The sequence below is a fragment of the Ammodytes marinus genome (assembly GCF_949987685.1).
Source record: "Ammodytes marinus genome assembly, chromosome: 9".
In the NCBI taxonomy this organism is placed as follows: domain Eukaryota; kingdom Metazoa; phylum Chordata; class Actinopteri; order Uranoscopiformes; family Ammodytidae; genus Ammodytes; species Ammodytes marinus.
The window spans coordinates 9,821,924-9,839,103 of record NC_137213.1 but is presented as its reverse complement, the minus strand read 5'-3'; the positions used below and the strand labels follow the sequence as shown (position 1 = coordinate 9,839,103).

Below are 17,180 nucleotides of genomic sequence, written 5' to 3'. Positions count from 1 at the left end.
TGTAGCTCGTAAACGTGACCGAACGTCCAAAACACATTTGCATCAGTGCATTGTGTAAGGCAGTCCCGGCACAAATAGCATTAAAACAGCATTGCATGAAGACGCACACAGCTTAAAAATACACACAAATAAACAGCCATTCAGCAACATGTTAAAACTCATTTAACAGCATTGCGTGCGCAGAAGCACAAAATAAAGGCACACAATCTCCGGGTCAATCTCAACGCTGATTGGCCCACGCAGCGTGACATCGCCCGAAAAGTTAAACATTTTCAACTTCAAGCGCTCGACATGATTGGACGCTGAGCGTTAACACCATGAGGAGTGCAAACTAGCCACGTTCTTAATCTCCTCTGTCATCACACCTCACTCACCTGAACGGACACGGCCTGTGAAAGGTGTGAAGTGGTCGGTTTTATTTATGGAACACAGGCAATACACAGACAATTACCAAACTCTAACTGTAACTGTTTTAATTAGGCCGTATTGTACTTTCACCAATTACATTTTATTTCCAGCCACTCTACACATCTGTCTAAAATGTTTCTCTTTACCAGCTTGTTGAGTATAAATAAAGGTTGAATAAATAAATACGTCCTTCAGACTTGTGAAGCGGAAGTGAGTGAAGGAGAAATATAGCGATATAAAAAAATAGCTAAAAAAAATAGAAGTAATGTGTTATTTTTCTCTCCTTTTTCTCTCCCTCTCTCTCTCCAGTACCAGGACTATGGACCTGAGCTTGCGAGATGCTCTGGGTGGGGGTGGAGGTAGTGGGGCCCCCGCTGAGGCCCTGATCAAGAGGGACTTCATGTCCTCGCTGGAGAAAGAGAAATACGACGACAAGGTGGGAGAGACCGTGTCAAAGAGCGACTACCGGCCCTTACTGGATGGGAAGGACAACAAGAGCGGTGAGTTAGCCGCAAGCTAAATGTGCACAGATGTGAGGGGGGGGGGAGGTGCTCTTCCCCTAATGTGATGTTGATCCCCGGTGGGAACGTTCCCTCTTCTGGAGGAGCTAACAGATGAAATTGGCTGCTGGGCATTTAGAAGAACATCAGCCTTTTAGGTATTTTTTACATAACTGGGTCTTAAATGTAGGACAATCTAGGAGGTAAAGTGGCAATTCTACTGCTGTGCACCTGCATGTTAAAGCCACAAAAGTACTCTCAGCTTACACTTGTGAGTGTGTTATGCAAAATACCGCCTTCTAGTCAGTCAATGTTAAGAATAGATAGATAGATAGATAGATAGATAGATAGATAGATATTTGATCACACATAAACAACATTTTTCCTGTTTGAGTGCTGTAAGCTAGTAGCTAAAACTGCCCACGCAGTTCACTCAATAAGTCTCCACAGGCTAAGCAAAAAACGTGGGTGGTGTTTCACGTAGCCATAATCCGTTTGCTATATTTTATCATTTGATTTGCCTCTTGAAATTAAAATTTAAAGAGAGATACATACATTTTGAATCCTTTTCTACAATGATATTGCAGAGCGAGAGGATGCGCTCTGTGTAAAAAAAACATGCTGACCTCACACGAATGAACAGAACAATGGATGGATGGCAGACAGAAGGAGGAGTAGAGCTGGGAGATTCATAGAGAAATAATATAGATAAGAGCAAACTGGAGAGTTTGAGGAGAGCGAAGTATGGGGAATTAAATAGAGCAGACACAAAAGCCCTGTAGACAGAGACATGGACTGAAGGGGGTTAGATTTAACTTCAAGGGAAGGGAAGGGGGTGGGGGGCTCAGTTGTGCTAACAAGGGACTGCTGTAGTTCCTATTCTATTGAGGGAATAGTGGCCCTAGCTCCTCTGTGTGCAGCCGGTACCATTGAGGAAAGTCCCCGTTACATCACTGTGTTCCTGTTCATGATATGGCAAACTGCAGGGACTACACATTAATTAATGGTTGTTTAAAAGTGACGACTGAATGTCCCTTAAAGTTCAACTTGAAGATTCTGACAACTGTTCCATCCAATGGTCATCAGTCATTTACTCTGTGAGCTAAACATGGAGCTAACAGCTAGCTACTTCTGAAAATGACTTGAAACACATCAGTTAAAAAACACTTTCTTTTCAGATTTTGTGATATAGAGAGGTGTTTTTTTCTCTGTTTTTATTTTTTATTTTGTTACAAATCTATCTCTGTCCAAAGAGTCATTAAAACAGGTTTCATTTTGTTGTTTGACCAATTCATATGTAGCTACAGCTGGCTAACTTTGTAGCTTGAGTTAAGGCTACATTTAGCCTAAAAATGCGTTTGTGTCTGTTAGGGGCCACTCACACTAGGGCCGCGGCCCCGTGCCAAAGCTCATTAGCATACTAAAGTCTAGAACGTTTGGCTAGTGTGACCACGCCATCCGTATTCCAGCACGGAACAGCCCCTTGGCAACGGCACACCTGGGAGAGGTGTGCCGTGGCCAAAGTACAGATGCTAATGAGATGACACACGCACAAGCAAGCGCACAGGCGGCGTTCCTGACGTGAATTTATTAAGGATGCATTGTCCGTTAACGTCCGCTGCCTTACTAGTCGGCACCAGAATTGCCCACCACTTGGACTTGTAGCTATAATGTGTGAGAATTAACGTGTGTGTAAGCCTAGGTGCGGGCTAATAAAAGAGGGAGAGGGCTAATTAGGTCGGCTCAGAAAGCACAGCAAAAAGGTTTTCGTGTTTACTCACGTTCGTCAGATGATTTTTTTTCTTTTTCCTCCCGTCAGCTGTCATAACTGCATTTACGCATGGCGGTGGAGACGCACCCAAAACAACACACCGCGGCCCGGTGATAAGGAAACAGTAGCTTACACTAAGGTTTAACAAGAAACTTTATAAAGACACTTAAAAAAACGATCTCTGCCCTTACAAAAAGTTCTGACTTGGATTTGATGGAGCGATCGATGTGTACAAAACCATCCGGTACGTATGGTCTGATGACGGGCCGTTATATTAATAATAAACAGCGTGCTGCACAAATATGAGACTGTCCACTATTACGTCAAGGCTACATTTAAAAAAAAAAAAACAATAGCTTAAAGGTGCGAACACACTAGGCATTTTACACGCGTAAGATTTACGTGTGTAACGCAGCTAAAATGTTGCTTGATCATTTTGTGTCAAATATGGTTATACGCGCGTAACGTGCCTAGTCTCCCTTCCGATATTGTATTTCCCTTATCAACCATGGCTGATCAGACCCGACACAACAGCGTGCATGTCCGCACAAAAACAACAACAACACGGCCAACAACTGTGCCAAAAGACAAACTGAACAGCACAAATAGCCTAGCATTAAAACAGCATTGCATATTCACGGCAGCTACATAACAAACACAGTTACAGCAGCATCGGTGCACGGCGGCACAACATAAAGGCAAGTAGCCAAAATTACCCTACCTGGCTGTGACGAGGGACCGTGGCTGGCGTAGATCAACACCGGTGCTTCGCTCTACTTGTCGTGAAAGTCCCGCGGACAGTCGTCATGTTTGGGTTCATAATATGAGGCGCTAGCCGCCCGCACACAACAGGGTGAGTTAACTAATGCTATACGGCGCTAACTTTGTTTATCGGCTAAAGCACAGCCGCACATTGAATTAACCAGGAAGTCCATTCTCCTGGTTTACTTTCCCCACGTGTTCTAACCCCGAGCGGCTTCATACAGCACCGGCCGCCCGCAATACATTTTTCTCCTCGGTGTCTCTCATCATCAGCCTCTGTGTACAGTACACTGTTCTCCGACCCTGCCAATGTATGTGACGTCACGGGTCAAGCTCAACGCTGATTGGCCAACGCGGCTAATCGTCTCGCGTAGGAGCAACAAAAGTTCAATTTTTTGAACTCCTCGCGTAGCTATACGCGCGTAATATATACGCACGTAATATATACGCGCGTAAACATGTTGCTTTAGCGCGAGTGAAAATGTTGCTTTAGCGCGAGTGACGCATTTACGCGCCATGTACGCGCGTAAACCAATGGTTCCCTATGGAAAAGGGGCGGATTTCATACGCGTCTGTACGCGTGTAAAGTGCCTAGTGTGTTCGCACCTTAAAGGCCTACTTCACCGGTTTGAATATGAAGGTGTATTGAATTCTGAGATCCTATGTAGTATAAATGTGCAAAAAAAATTAAAATCGGTTCATCCTAGCCTGAGAAAAGGCAGAAAGAGTGTTTTTTTAACCCTATATTTCTCTTTCTCGTGACATCACAGAAAGAGAAATATAGGGTTAAAAAAAAGTACTTTGTAAATATTACTTATTATTATTTAAATGCATTCATAATATTAAAGAGAAATATGTCCCGTAAAAGAAAAAAAAGCACCATCCCAGAGGACACTGAATTATATTTTTTATTTTATTTCTATATTATATTTTTTCTATATTAATATTTTTATGGAAAATCCATGTCTTTCTTCGATAGCTTTTATTTCTACTTCATTCGAGCCAGTATCTCCAAATTATTTGTTCACACAATTCCTCAGATTTAGCCTCTTAATTTCCATCTCAAAGTGCACCAAATTCATGCATTTTACTTTAAAAAGGTAAAAAAAATCTCCCGGGGGGGCATACCCCCGGACCTTCCTAGGAGAGTCAGGATCTCGGCTGGCTACTATTTTCACTAAGCTGGACATTGGAGGCACTAGGGATGAACTGGGTGTGTGAATGACATTTAACAATAGTCAATCATTTGGCCACGATAACATTTTTTTTCTGTGCGGCGTCTCAGACCGGCGATGTCTCACTGTGAATTTCGCCGTTACCCACCACAGAGTTCCACGCCAGGTTTCACCAGGTGAATCGCTGCTTCGCTCACGCAAGACTTTTGTGTTAGATCAGGCTTGTACGAGCGTTTTAACTTTATGCTGAATAAAGCATTGCACTGCACTGTTTTTCATCCAGTTGGAAAAATTGCTCCCACACTGGACTCTGCACGCACCTTACAGAAATGCTCCTGCAGTGAGCTCACGAACAGACGTGAACTGGCACACTCGGTTGCGTTTCTCTTTACTCCCGTTTACAAACGCGCAACTCTTAAACAAATGAATGAGCATAATACTCTTGTGGCAGTTCAAATGTACGTAGTTTTTCACCAAATCGTGAAGTATCCGTTTGGAGGGGGCCCGAAAAAATGCGGTATGCCTAGTGTAATCTTTCTTCTTAATCCGGGCCTGCGCGCACGGTGACGTAGGCAAGGTGTGTGTGTGTGTGTGTGTGTGTGTGTGTGTGTGTGTGTCTGTCCGGTGTGTGTTTTCGAGCTTGGAAGATAACGTGAAATTGCTTTGGCACTTTGGCCGACCCTGTCTAGACTTAAATTAGCTGTAGGGTTGTCTTTCATTGGCTTTATCTCAGGCTTGTTCTCTTTAGTTCCTCTTCTTTGTCTTTTAGGCGTGTTCACCACTCAATCTATCTGTATTCTTTTTCCTTATCGACATTTTATTCCCCTACGCTTTCACTTTCATTCTGTCTGTGTCTCACCCGTCTGTCTCTCTCTTTCTTTCTTCCTATAATTGTTACACTGTGTTAGCCTGGAGACAGTGCTGTATTAGCGTCGCTACCATCATCATCATCAACACACACACACACACACACACACACACACACACACACACACACACACACACACACACACTTAGCACCCTGCCAGTGGCACAGTCTTGTCCAATGAGTTGAACGTGTAGCTGTCTAGCTATTTTTGACACGCATCAGTCAGAGTTTGCGTCTTATTTTCCCCTTAGAAATCACTTGCATTCATAAACTTCATAAACTAATATATGTGACCCGTAGCAGTATTTAGTTATGGAAGCTACAATGATACAGTATACTGTTAGCATGCACTACATATTACAAATCAATCAATTGATTTGATACACTGTGCATAATGTCATGTGTCACTGCAATAATCAACTGAAATAAAGAGATGACTGTATGCCACATTAATATGACAATTAGAGATCAGTTTTTTTCACAAGGCCTATAATATCAACTCAAGTGACCGTGATGCCAAACTGCAAATAGCATAGATAGATGGAAACAACAGATACGCCACATAGGACATCAGAGATATATTAGAGTATGTTTATGGTTTGATATTTATGATGCTAAGACAGAACTGATGTTTGTTTTCTCTAATACTTTATGATAAACCATCAGCCTGTCACATCGTCTCACATACTCTTTGACACATGCCCATGCATAGCTGCTATTCTAATGATCACCAAAATCAGGAACCCTTCCTCCGGCTGTGTGTGTGACTATTAAAAACTCTGGTGACTATATAGGCCTATAGGCTACAATCTGTATGAGCCATATGCGTGTTTATATAAAATATTGACTATGTGCTGACAGCAGAGGTTTTACACCAGGGCTTTCTCTGCTGTGTTCATATCAGAAATCACACATCCTCAGTCTATACATTACAACACAGATGTTATGTGATGGTAACACAGGGATCAACGTGGAACCCCTCAGAGATCAATTCTGGGTCCACTTTCTGTTTCTTATGTGGCTGCTTTATTAATTGCTTGCAAAACTTGCATGAGACAGGTTTACATTTTATCTAAATGAAAAAGTTAATTACACAATAAGACATTTTTAGAATTTCTTTATTGAGTATAAAAGAAGACTTAAGCTCAAAGGTCTTGCCAGTTTTTCAGAGCCTTGATCATCATCTCACCGTATTTAGTGAATGGAGCCTGCTCAGGATTAATTTAGTTGTGTTTCCAGACAAATTAAGGGTGGGCCTAAATCATACGAAGAGTATTTTTTAGTTAATACATTTGAAGTATTTTCTACCATACTTAAATCTGTTTTTATTACCATTTATTTTAAAGCTCCATGAGACCTAAAGCGGCAGTCTTATATTTACGTGCTGCTAGCCTCACATGTTTCTATTATAGATATCAAACCAGCGGTTTTATCTTTCCTGCAGAATTAATTCTCGGCAACATCCAGCTTAGACAACAAAAGATAAGAAAAAGGGAGCCACGGATATTGGATAGTTCATTTCATTACACAATGCTACTTATTCAAATGCAACAGCCTTATGTAACACTGTTTGTTTATGTCCCATATAATCCCTCTCAGATTTAAACTTGGTGAACCAGAACATGTGTTATTCACAGCCTACTGTCAAACTTAGGTGCTTAATACATGTGTGTGTTGTATATAAAATATTCTGAATTAACATGAACTATTTCTGTCATTATGGTTTACCAGACTGACATATTGGCATATCTAGTTGGATGGTCGGGATACATGTCAGAATCACTAGCAGTCAATGAGATCTATAGCCTGAGACAAGGGACTCTGAAGGCCGAATTCCACCGGCTGCGTCTCCGGTCCTTCTCCGCTCCAGCACGGCAGAAACAGTAATACAATTAAGAGCAGTCAGTGGGTGAGTTTCCACCACGTCCGCTGCACCGTCTCTCTGCTCCGCTGCTGCTCCAGCTCTCTGGTGAAATACGCACTGCTTCTATTTCTGCCGGATGCCTGAGCTCACCGCATCAATTTAGCACAGAACACTTCGAGATAGACAGGAACACAGGCGCCGACAAAACAATAAAACCTCCGGTTAATTTTCAAAATAAGACACTCGGTGTTCACTGCAGGTGACATTCTCAAAACAGAGACACATACAAGCATGTCCACTGTTCTTTTACTCGTTCGGATGGGAACAATAACCTTCCCTGCGTTCGTTGTTGTGTAAATACCATATAGGAGAATCATATTATCAAGAGCGATCGCCCGTCACTTTTATTACCGCGGGAACTCCTCGTTCTCGCGACTCCAGCTGTTCAGCGGAGCTGGCCGTGCCTGCTTTGAAAACGGAGCCGGTGGGTATTGACGGACGTGGGCGCACGGAGCAAAACCGTTGGACACCGCACGCGCAGCCAGTGGAATTCCGGGGTAACCCCCTCTGTCTCTCTCTCGGCTTTTCTCTTACATCGGTCCCAGACTTTTATTTAATTTTCTTTAGTCTCTTCCTCTTGTTTTTGTTGTCTTATACTCACCCCCCTCTCTCTCGCCTGTCTATTGACTCTTGCGCCTTCTATATAGTAGAGTAGAATATGTTTTGCTATTCCCTTTATTTCAGTGTGACTAATGTGGAAGCTGTGTAGTCATTTCAGGGTTCAGCTTTGATGAAGGGCTGTGCTAAACCTGAGTCCTGCTATGTGAACTGAACGGCTAGCCAAAAGCCCCTCACTGACAGTGAAGATAAAAACCTTTAGTTCACGTTTGATTTGGGAAAACATCAAGCAGCTTCTCCTTCATTGGGAGTTTAAGCTAGTTCAGTAGAATTTGGAGATAAGACGGGAGGATCTGCGAATCCCTGGAAAAAGCAAAGGTGAATGGAACCAGGGTAACTGAGACACAAGTGTGGCAAAAGATAAATAAAGTTGATTTGATCTGGATGCGAGACACATGACACAAAAAGTGTACTGTTATTGATTTACAATTTAAAATTAATTTTAGAAACTGTTTAAACTTGCTGCAACGGCAGTTTTTTCCGTATCTTTGAATTTGTTTGTTAACAATAGAATGAAATAACTTCTTAAAATTGAGATTTTTGTTGGACATCACGCTGTTTTTTGATACTTTTAACAGTCACCAAAGTGCAAAAAGCTGTCATTTGAGAGGGCAAAGAAATGAATATTGTATTCATGGTGCACAAATGCCAGACAAAAAGGAATGAAGCCAGTGTGAAATTGAGTTTTCTGTGTGCTGTAGTAGCTGTATACGTATAAAGTTCTACTGCAGTCTGCTAGGGTTTCTACCAAGCAGGGAAGGAGCTGTTTGCTGAGGCATGATAACACATCTCTGCAGTGTGTGTACTTTCACTGTACGTATGTGTAGTAGGAGGGGGTAGGTAGGGAGAGGGAGAGAGGGAGAGAGGGAGAGAGGGAGAGAGAGAGAGAGAGAGAGAGAGAGAGAGAGAGAGAGAGAGAGAGAGAGAGAGAGAGAGAGAGAGAGAGAGAGAGAGAGAGAGAGAGAGAGAGAGAGAGAGAGAGAGAGAGAGAGAGAGAGAGAGAGAGAGATGCATTTACAAGAGTGTGTGCGTGTTTGTGTGTGTGTGAGACCATTAAAACACTCTGCAGTAGCAGAGACTGCAGCAGTAGCATCAATACCAGTAACTTCACACACATGCAGCATGTGCATCTGGGGACGTCATCATTCACTCACACACACACACCTTGGCTGTCACTGCTAATAATTGTGATGTGTGTTCTGAGTTCAGCAGATATCTTGCAGTGAATATGATGTAAGTGCAGCTTTTACAGAACTTCTGGAGTACATCACAGACAGACAAGACATCTGACATCCTGTGCATGCTTCAAATGTACATGTTTTTTGTACACTTTAGTTTGCTTTTGTCTGTTTTTACATGTAACGTAAGGGCATCTTTGTCAAAACAGAGCGCGCTTTCAATGGCCTTGCTTGTTTAAATGAAGGTATACTGTATATCCTAAATGAATGAGACAGACAGACTAACATACAGGGGCTAAGAGCTGTGTTGAGTTTAAGCCTAAATGATTTTAGCTTTAACCTTTATAATATCAATTATAATGTCAGGGATTGAGATTAAGGAATTGAAAAAAATATATTCTGTACAATTCCACCTGTGTCTTATGTGTGCTGATTTGCTGAGATCTGGGAACATTGCGTCATCACAACAGCAAAGTCTGACTGAGCTAAAAACCTCATAGCTCAGATAGACAGACATGGCTTCAACCAAGCCAGCACTTAAGCCAAATGATCTAAGGGTGCACTCACACATGGGCTGGTTGATCCGTGCCATGCTTGAGTGTGATTGTCCCCCCCTCCCTACTCCCCTGCTAGCCAGGTCTGGGCTATACTCATATAATAATACTGTGTGTGTGTGCGTGTGCGTGTGCGTGTGCGTGTATATATATATATTGGGTCGCGGGTAACAGTCTCATATAAATAGTCTTGTGCTTGTGCCGGCTTGTGCTCGTACATTAGCATCCCTACTGTGTCGGACCTCACCTTTCCTCAACAACGGCAAGGCCAAGGAAGTGTACCCTGCTTGAATATGGAATGGAGCACTCACACTGGTCAAACCAACTAGACTTTAGGGGGCAAACATACTTGTGGCGAGGCTAGTACAGTTAGGTCCTTGCAGGAAGTCATTAAACTGCAGTCAGTAAAAGCTTTGTCTTCAGTTGCGGTTGCAGATAAGTTAAACCTGTGTTTAATAACGCATGTAATCAACTGACTGTTTGCGTTTCGTCGCCTGTATAACCTTCTAAGGGGATAATTATTTTGGTTTGACATGAGAGGCTATACATTTCTCTTTGACAGTAATGTGATTTTCCATGTGGTTAGGTGAAAGCACCAGATTGTAGTAATTAAAGATAACCATGAATAGAGGCTTTTGTTTGGAGAGGGAGAACCCCCAGAGGTCCCAGCATCTCCACACTCTGCCAGTCACAGTAACAGGATTTGCATCTTTGCGTTTTCATTGGCCATGGGATTGCAGCATTAACACACAGCGTTTGGAGTGTGCCGTTAATGGTTGGTGGGAATAATAAACCTGAATGTCTTTCTGTTTTCTTTTCTCTGTTCACTCTCTTTCTGTTTCCGTGTCGTTGTCCATCCCTCATTTATTCATGCTCTGTTGCCACACAACTCTGTTGTACGTGCTCTATTTGGTTATTAGTGTTAACGTTTTGCGTCGTTAATTTTATTTCTGATAAAGGATGCTCACTCTCTTCCATCATTTAAACAATAATATATTACTCCTCTGTCTCTTTTCCATCTCCCTTCGTCAGCACTTAGCCCCCTTTCTGTTTTATGCCAATCCGAAATATTTTGACTGTCAAAGTGTTATCAACGCGTTATTGTCGGGCGGTGATGTTTTAAGACCATGGACCTAATAAGAGAAGGACACCGGATTGAAAAATGGCGTCCTATTCTTCTCTATGTATAGCTGCTCAGTTACGTATCTTGCAATTTGAAGCAAAGCTTGTAAAAACTGAAAGAAAATTGGATTGAAAAACCAAAGTCGGAAGCATCTATTAATGTCAGACCTGTTTCATCGATGGAGCCGTGCACTGGGCTTTTGAGAGGTAGGACTTTAAAGGGGTAGTTCGGAATTTTGGACATAGGACCTCATTTCAGAGTTAGCCAGTATGTTAGTTTTATTTCTAGCATTATTCTATCAACACAGACATTTACATCAATAGTCTGGCGTTATAATTGATTTGCCTCAGGTGTACTGTGGAGTGGGTAAGACTGTTTTTATTAGCAGGCTAGCCACAACCGTTGACTTGCGTTGGCTAAGCACCAGCGAGCTCTGCAACTACAAGAACTGAATGCAATTTGTTGAAAATGTCTCCAATGATAAATAACACACTGGCTAACTTGGAAATGTCCAAAAAGGTCCTATGTCCAAAATTCCTAACCCTCTTTCTCCTTATTGTAAACTTTATAAAAACACATCATATACAGTGGGTTCCTCTACGAACACACACTGTTCTGCCCAAAATACTCACTAGGGCACTACATGTTATTACTTTTTCCCTCTGTTTTATTAATGTTTTCTAAATTATATAGCCACCAGCTATTTGAGGAAATTACTCAGGCTTTTTTAAATGACATTATTTATTTGTGAGCGGCGAGCTCTATTTTTAGATATTAACATTGTCAGCAGAAACAGTAGAGCCATGGGTTGTGAGCCATACAGTCAGGGAAGGGAAGTCAGACTCACGCATTGTTTGTTTTGGTCTTGTGATAGGAGATAATAGAAAAATATAGGATATACAGTTAGCCTTACCCTTTAAAATATGATGGGTACAATGTCCGAGTAGTAGCACTGTCATTTTTATTCTTTTGGACCAATAATACCACAGTTGATTGAGGCTCCCACTATGGTTGTATTTTTTTATAGAATGTTTGTTTCTCATAAAGTTGGTCCTTTTAATTAAAGAAAATGTTTTGCTTAATCTTTTAATACCCAATACTCACTCAGTGCTTTCGTTAACCGCCCTTTTCTCTGTCTGTCCATCTTTCGTGCCTCAGTCTTGTTCTGCCTCTTTTCCATCTTCCCCATCCCTCCCTTTATTTTTTTAAATCCCTCCCCTCCTTCCCTCACTCTTTTAAGTGCATGTCTCTCTCTCTCCATAGGTAGTGACAGCTGTGACTGAGGATGGGCTGCTGTAGTTTGACACTAACCTCCCCTGCCCTTGGCTAGGAGAGAGAGAGAGAGAGAGAGAGAGAGAGAGAGAGAGAGAGAGAGAGAGAGAAAGAGAGACACCTTAGCGATAGCAACATGCCCATGCTAAATTTAGCTGCATGGAAGTGGGGACAGGGACAGGCCAAGGTTAACCTGATAGCAGCAGGAGTACAGTATATGATGGAGACAGATACGCTTTCACAATATTCATGCTTTTATTTAAAAAAATTATACAAATTTAGGTGGAAACAGAGGGAGAACATGTGAAAAAATAAGAGTTTATTTTTAATTTTTCCAGCATTCCCTTACAAACATACAAAACAATACAAAATGATCTATAACCACATTATTGTACTGTTGGAAAATGAGAAGCCCCTTTGAGCAGTAAGTAAATAGTCATTTTGGTTCAAGGTTAGATATTTTAATATGAACCGGCTTCTTTAACTTCAAAGTCACAAAATCAAATTGGCTGACCAAATGTGGATTGGTCTCCTCATGCCAATAACAGCTTATTTTAGGTATCGATATTTTCAAACATGATTTATCAAATGATGCAATTGTGTCATTTTCAGCAGATGAGGACCAACATAGGACTAACTTATTACACCATATATACTGTCAAACCTGCACATAGAATACTGATATGAACTACAGTATTTCATATTGACCTTGTGGTCCAACTATCAGTGACCCATAAGAGGCAGCAGGATGCCCCCCCAGGCTGCCTGCCATCATCTGGAAGCTGACCTCTTGCTGTGAGCTGAAGTGTTACTGGATTGAGTTTTAATAATCCCACTGTATGTGGTCCATCATCCCAAAGTGCACTTGAACAAGCCCCAAAAACAGCAGCCCACAGCCCTGCACTCTGATCACTGAGACGAAACATATGAGTACGAACTGGAGGCAATGGCACCGTCCCGTGAAAGGTTCACTAAAAAAAATAAAAGTATTTCATTTCCATAAAGTGACAGCACTTGGGAGAGACATAATTAGAAAAAAAAATACAATACAAAATAAAATTGATGGAGCAGAAGTAGCCTACACATATCCATATCTAGTTTATAGTATGATTCTTTTCAGCGACGGGCAATGCAGCATTTGCGAGTGGCAGGATGAGAAAAGGTCACACAGGCTGCTAACAATTGTGAAAACCTTGGGGGAAAAACTCCTAACTTAACTTACTTGAGCAATTACATTTAAACAAAGCTCAAAGAAAACATAACCATCAACCAGTTGTTAACAACTCAGAGGCCCATATTCAAACATAACAAAATACACAACACCAATCCACTCTCCATCGGGTGGTTTAGACATTTACACACTCATCTCTGAGGCTACAAGAAAAATGTTCCTCTCAGCATTCCTGCTATTGTCCAATGTGGTGCTATGACCTAACTAGAATATGGCATCAATTCCAAAACATGTGTATGTGTACTTCAACAGTACAATTAATGGCACACTGACAGAAATGTCTTTAATCTGTTAAGCCAACCTTTTTTCGAATGCACTACTCTGTCCTTATCACCCCTTGAAAAGCACACACCACTTACATTTAAAGGCTCATTTTGTTTTTTTTCATCAATTTTCCTTCCCTTCTATACTAATCAAAGATGATTTAACAAGATAATCTAAAACAGAAGGTCAATTTTTCATCTAACCAAACACCAGAAATGAGGTGTAAGTAAAAACAAGTCTGTGTCGGTGAGCCTGTCAAACTGTATTTCTTCAACCTTGGTAATGAAATTATTCTTTTGGTGGTTCCCCACTTCTATATTTTGACTCGTTCCTCTTGGCAGTGGGTTTCAGCTTCCAGACCAGTGATGCAGAACTGCCATAAAAATCAGCTTTGAAAAAAAGCGAGGTGTTGGACCTTAAGGCTTGATTGTGGCTGTTGTCCTCAGAGGACTGTCTGGGACTGACTGTTCTTGCACGCACTGTATGTGTATGGTGTGTGCATGTCGGTGGTGCGTGTGTGTGTGTTTCTTAAAGGGGATGCCCAAAAAGTTAACTTTGAACATGCTAAGCATCTGGCTTATTCATTCATGCATTTACAGAGACACTTTGTGCCCCTATGTATGTACTGTATGTTTGCATGTACATGTAGCTTCTATAAAACATTAGCGCTATACGGTTTTGTTGACAGTTGTAGTGTCCCTGAAATGTAAGACTGCATTTACCATACATCTGCTTCCAATTTGTGGACCAATAGTGTGACCGGGAAGTCAATTCTTAATATATTATGCAATATTAATCTCAAGGCCATCATTCTTTTTTGTACGAAAATATTCCAACAACAGCATAATCAAACTAATTTCTACTTGAGACTCAGGTAGTTGAGACTCAGCAAGTCTCAACTCATTTAAAATAAATTACATAGTTTGCTCATATTCACCACACTACATTAGTGTCCATACTTACTGCACTATTGCTTGTCAATAGATTTGAAAAAGAGTTGTGACAATCAAATTGCCCAATTGTAGTAATAATGATACAGTTGGCAGCTCTGCGCTTAAGCTGCTATAGCTAATCTTAGGATAGCTATTCTAGCTAATTCTTTTGCATACAAATGAAAAATTAAACTCATAAAGCTTTTTTTTTCTGAAACGACCAGGAGCTTCTAGTAGATAGTGTAAGCTAATGTTAACAAACTTTACATAGACTTTGCTGAATGACTGACTTTACTGTGTCCGTTTGCTTGAGTGTTATCTTCTTGTGCTACTGTTTTAGCATTTAGCATTATCCATTATGGTTTTCCCTTTGCAACAGGGAATGCTTTGAAGCAAAGTGTCACTGTATTCCTTTGCTAGCTTCAGTTGCCTTAATGCGTTAAACAAAACAAGTTAGCTTTTACAGATTGTTTAGCCCTACCTTATACCATGCTATCACTTCAGCTTTGTTTGTATTGTTCCTTTAAAAAGTGTCCCTTTAAGCTTCTTTGATATTAGCATTACCGTCTTGCATGCAAAAGTAGAGAAAGCAAAAACAAGCAATCCCAATTGGCATTTGTGAAAGAGTGACAATGATGAGGGGAAGAGTGATTTACAAGGAAGAAAACAAGACATAGAGAGAAAATAATCATTGTTGTGTTCTGTCTGGAATGACTCTGCAGTTATTGTGTGTGCTGCTGACTGCTGTACTTATGTGCTTTTCTTCCTCTAACAGACCCAAAAATGGATCGCAAGCATTAGGAAAAAAACTTGCTCTCACGAAAACACACTCTCGCTCGATCGAGTGTGCCTTAACTCACAGTTGATGCACACTTGTAAATTATTGACGATATCCACCATTACACTGATATTGGTCCAGCGCCCAAAATATGTGTCCTAATTTCCCCAGAATACATTAGATAGAAAAACAGGTTTTCAGCTTGAGTGTGCACCACTGAATCTTTTTACAACAGTGACTGACATATTTTCAGGTATACAATGAGCTACCAGGTGACCCAATAGGAGCAAGTAATACATGATGTGCCTATGTGAAAAAAATTCAGTCTAAGTTCAGGACCATGGACAGAGATAGACTTTATAATGCTTGCTACTGTATGTAGCAGCAGCTGATGCAAGGAAATGAAACAATGATCGCATTGTACTTGGTCCAAGGGTGCTTCACCAAAACAGATAAAGATATTATTTATTTATGAGTATTTCAACAGGAAATATCTCGTACTTATCAGTACACATTTACAGCTGGTTGAGGTAAATGCTTGTGAGTAGGTGCATTTACTCAAACACCTTAATGTATAGTGTTTATCAATTGTGTGCGTGTGTGTGAGTGCCTCAGGGGGTGGCGCTCATGCATCGATCCTTTAAGACACGTCCGCCCGCGAGCAAGCGTTGCCTAGGCAAGCGTTGCCTAGGCAACCACGGATGCTGACGTCCTCCTTGTGTAACCATGGTGATGGTCCCTTTTTCAGTGGCGTTTTGTGACTGCTTACACCACACACACACACACACACACACACACACACACACACACACACACACACACACACACACACACACACACACACACACACACACACACACACACACACACACACAGAGTCTGGAGAGGCAGGTTTTGGTTGACTGTGACATAGTATGACAGAGCAGAGTGACGGACTGATTCAGGAGCAGTTTTCAGTCTGTCTTACTCTGTGGACAGTTTGATAAAGAAAGCCTGCAGGATGCTGCATGTGTTTGTCAGAAAGATGTAGTAAGTCACATACAGGTTTCAATCGTTTCAATTTATTTCATAGCCATCGTAACTGGAAGTGTAGCATATGCAGTATGTCATTGTGGCATTGAAAAGCACTACATACAACACTTACAAAAAAGGGATCTCCTATTTGTACAGTCGACAACCCTTTAAACAGTGATCTGAAGCTTTAAACATACTAACAAGAATCTAATTTAATAGATGTGGTGCTTGCTATGAAAGGACAATGATGTCTCCGTTTGCCTTGTTCTGATTGGCCATGATGCTGACGATGCTCTTTGTCTCCGATAGGTCCGGGGATGATGTCATCAGGGGCACGCCAAGACCCGCCAGGACAGTCTGCCTTCAGCTCTGACTACCTGTCTGGTGAGGGGGGGGGGAAGAGGGCTACTTCTATATCACACTGTTTGTCTCTTTTTAAAAACAGAAGATGATTGCACAGGGGGGGGGTTGTAGTGCTCCCTGTAGGTCAATCCCAAAATAAGACTCACTGCTTTGTACAATTTAGGGCACAGCTGTTGTTGATGTATCTTCACATGTTCGACCTTAAAATGATCACAAGGACCTAGCAAAGTCATTTATATTGAAATATCACGGTTGTGAGGCTTACATTGGGGTATCAGATCACTGATATACTGCATCAAGTATTTGTGTCCCTCCTCCAACTCATTTTGACTCTTCCTCTGGCTTGTCTCTGTCCCCACTGTCCCCTCTGATCCTCTCATTGTTCCTACCTTGGTGACTCTTTCTCTCTTTCTCTCTCTCTGTCCGTCTCTCTGTCTGTCTGTCT

At 41.5% G+C, this 17,180-nt stretch overlaps 1 protein-coding gene across 1 annotated transcript in view; it reads left to right on the top strand.

Annotated features, from left to right (window-relative positions):
* Positions 1–727: 727 nt before the first annotated feature.
* The window catches only part of LOC307255070 (uncharacterized protein), a gene marked incomplete at its 5' end in the record, with an annotated part of 73,495 nt that continues 57,042 nt past the window's right edge, over positions 728–17,180 (top strand). The window contains 2 exons of the mRNA XM_080033674.1: positions 728–908; positions 16,682–16,756. Of these exons, the coding sequence (XP_079889800.1) occupies positions 728–908; positions 16,682–16,756 (256 nt within the window). The remainder of the gene's footprint in view (positions 909–16,681; positions 16,757–17,180) is intronic.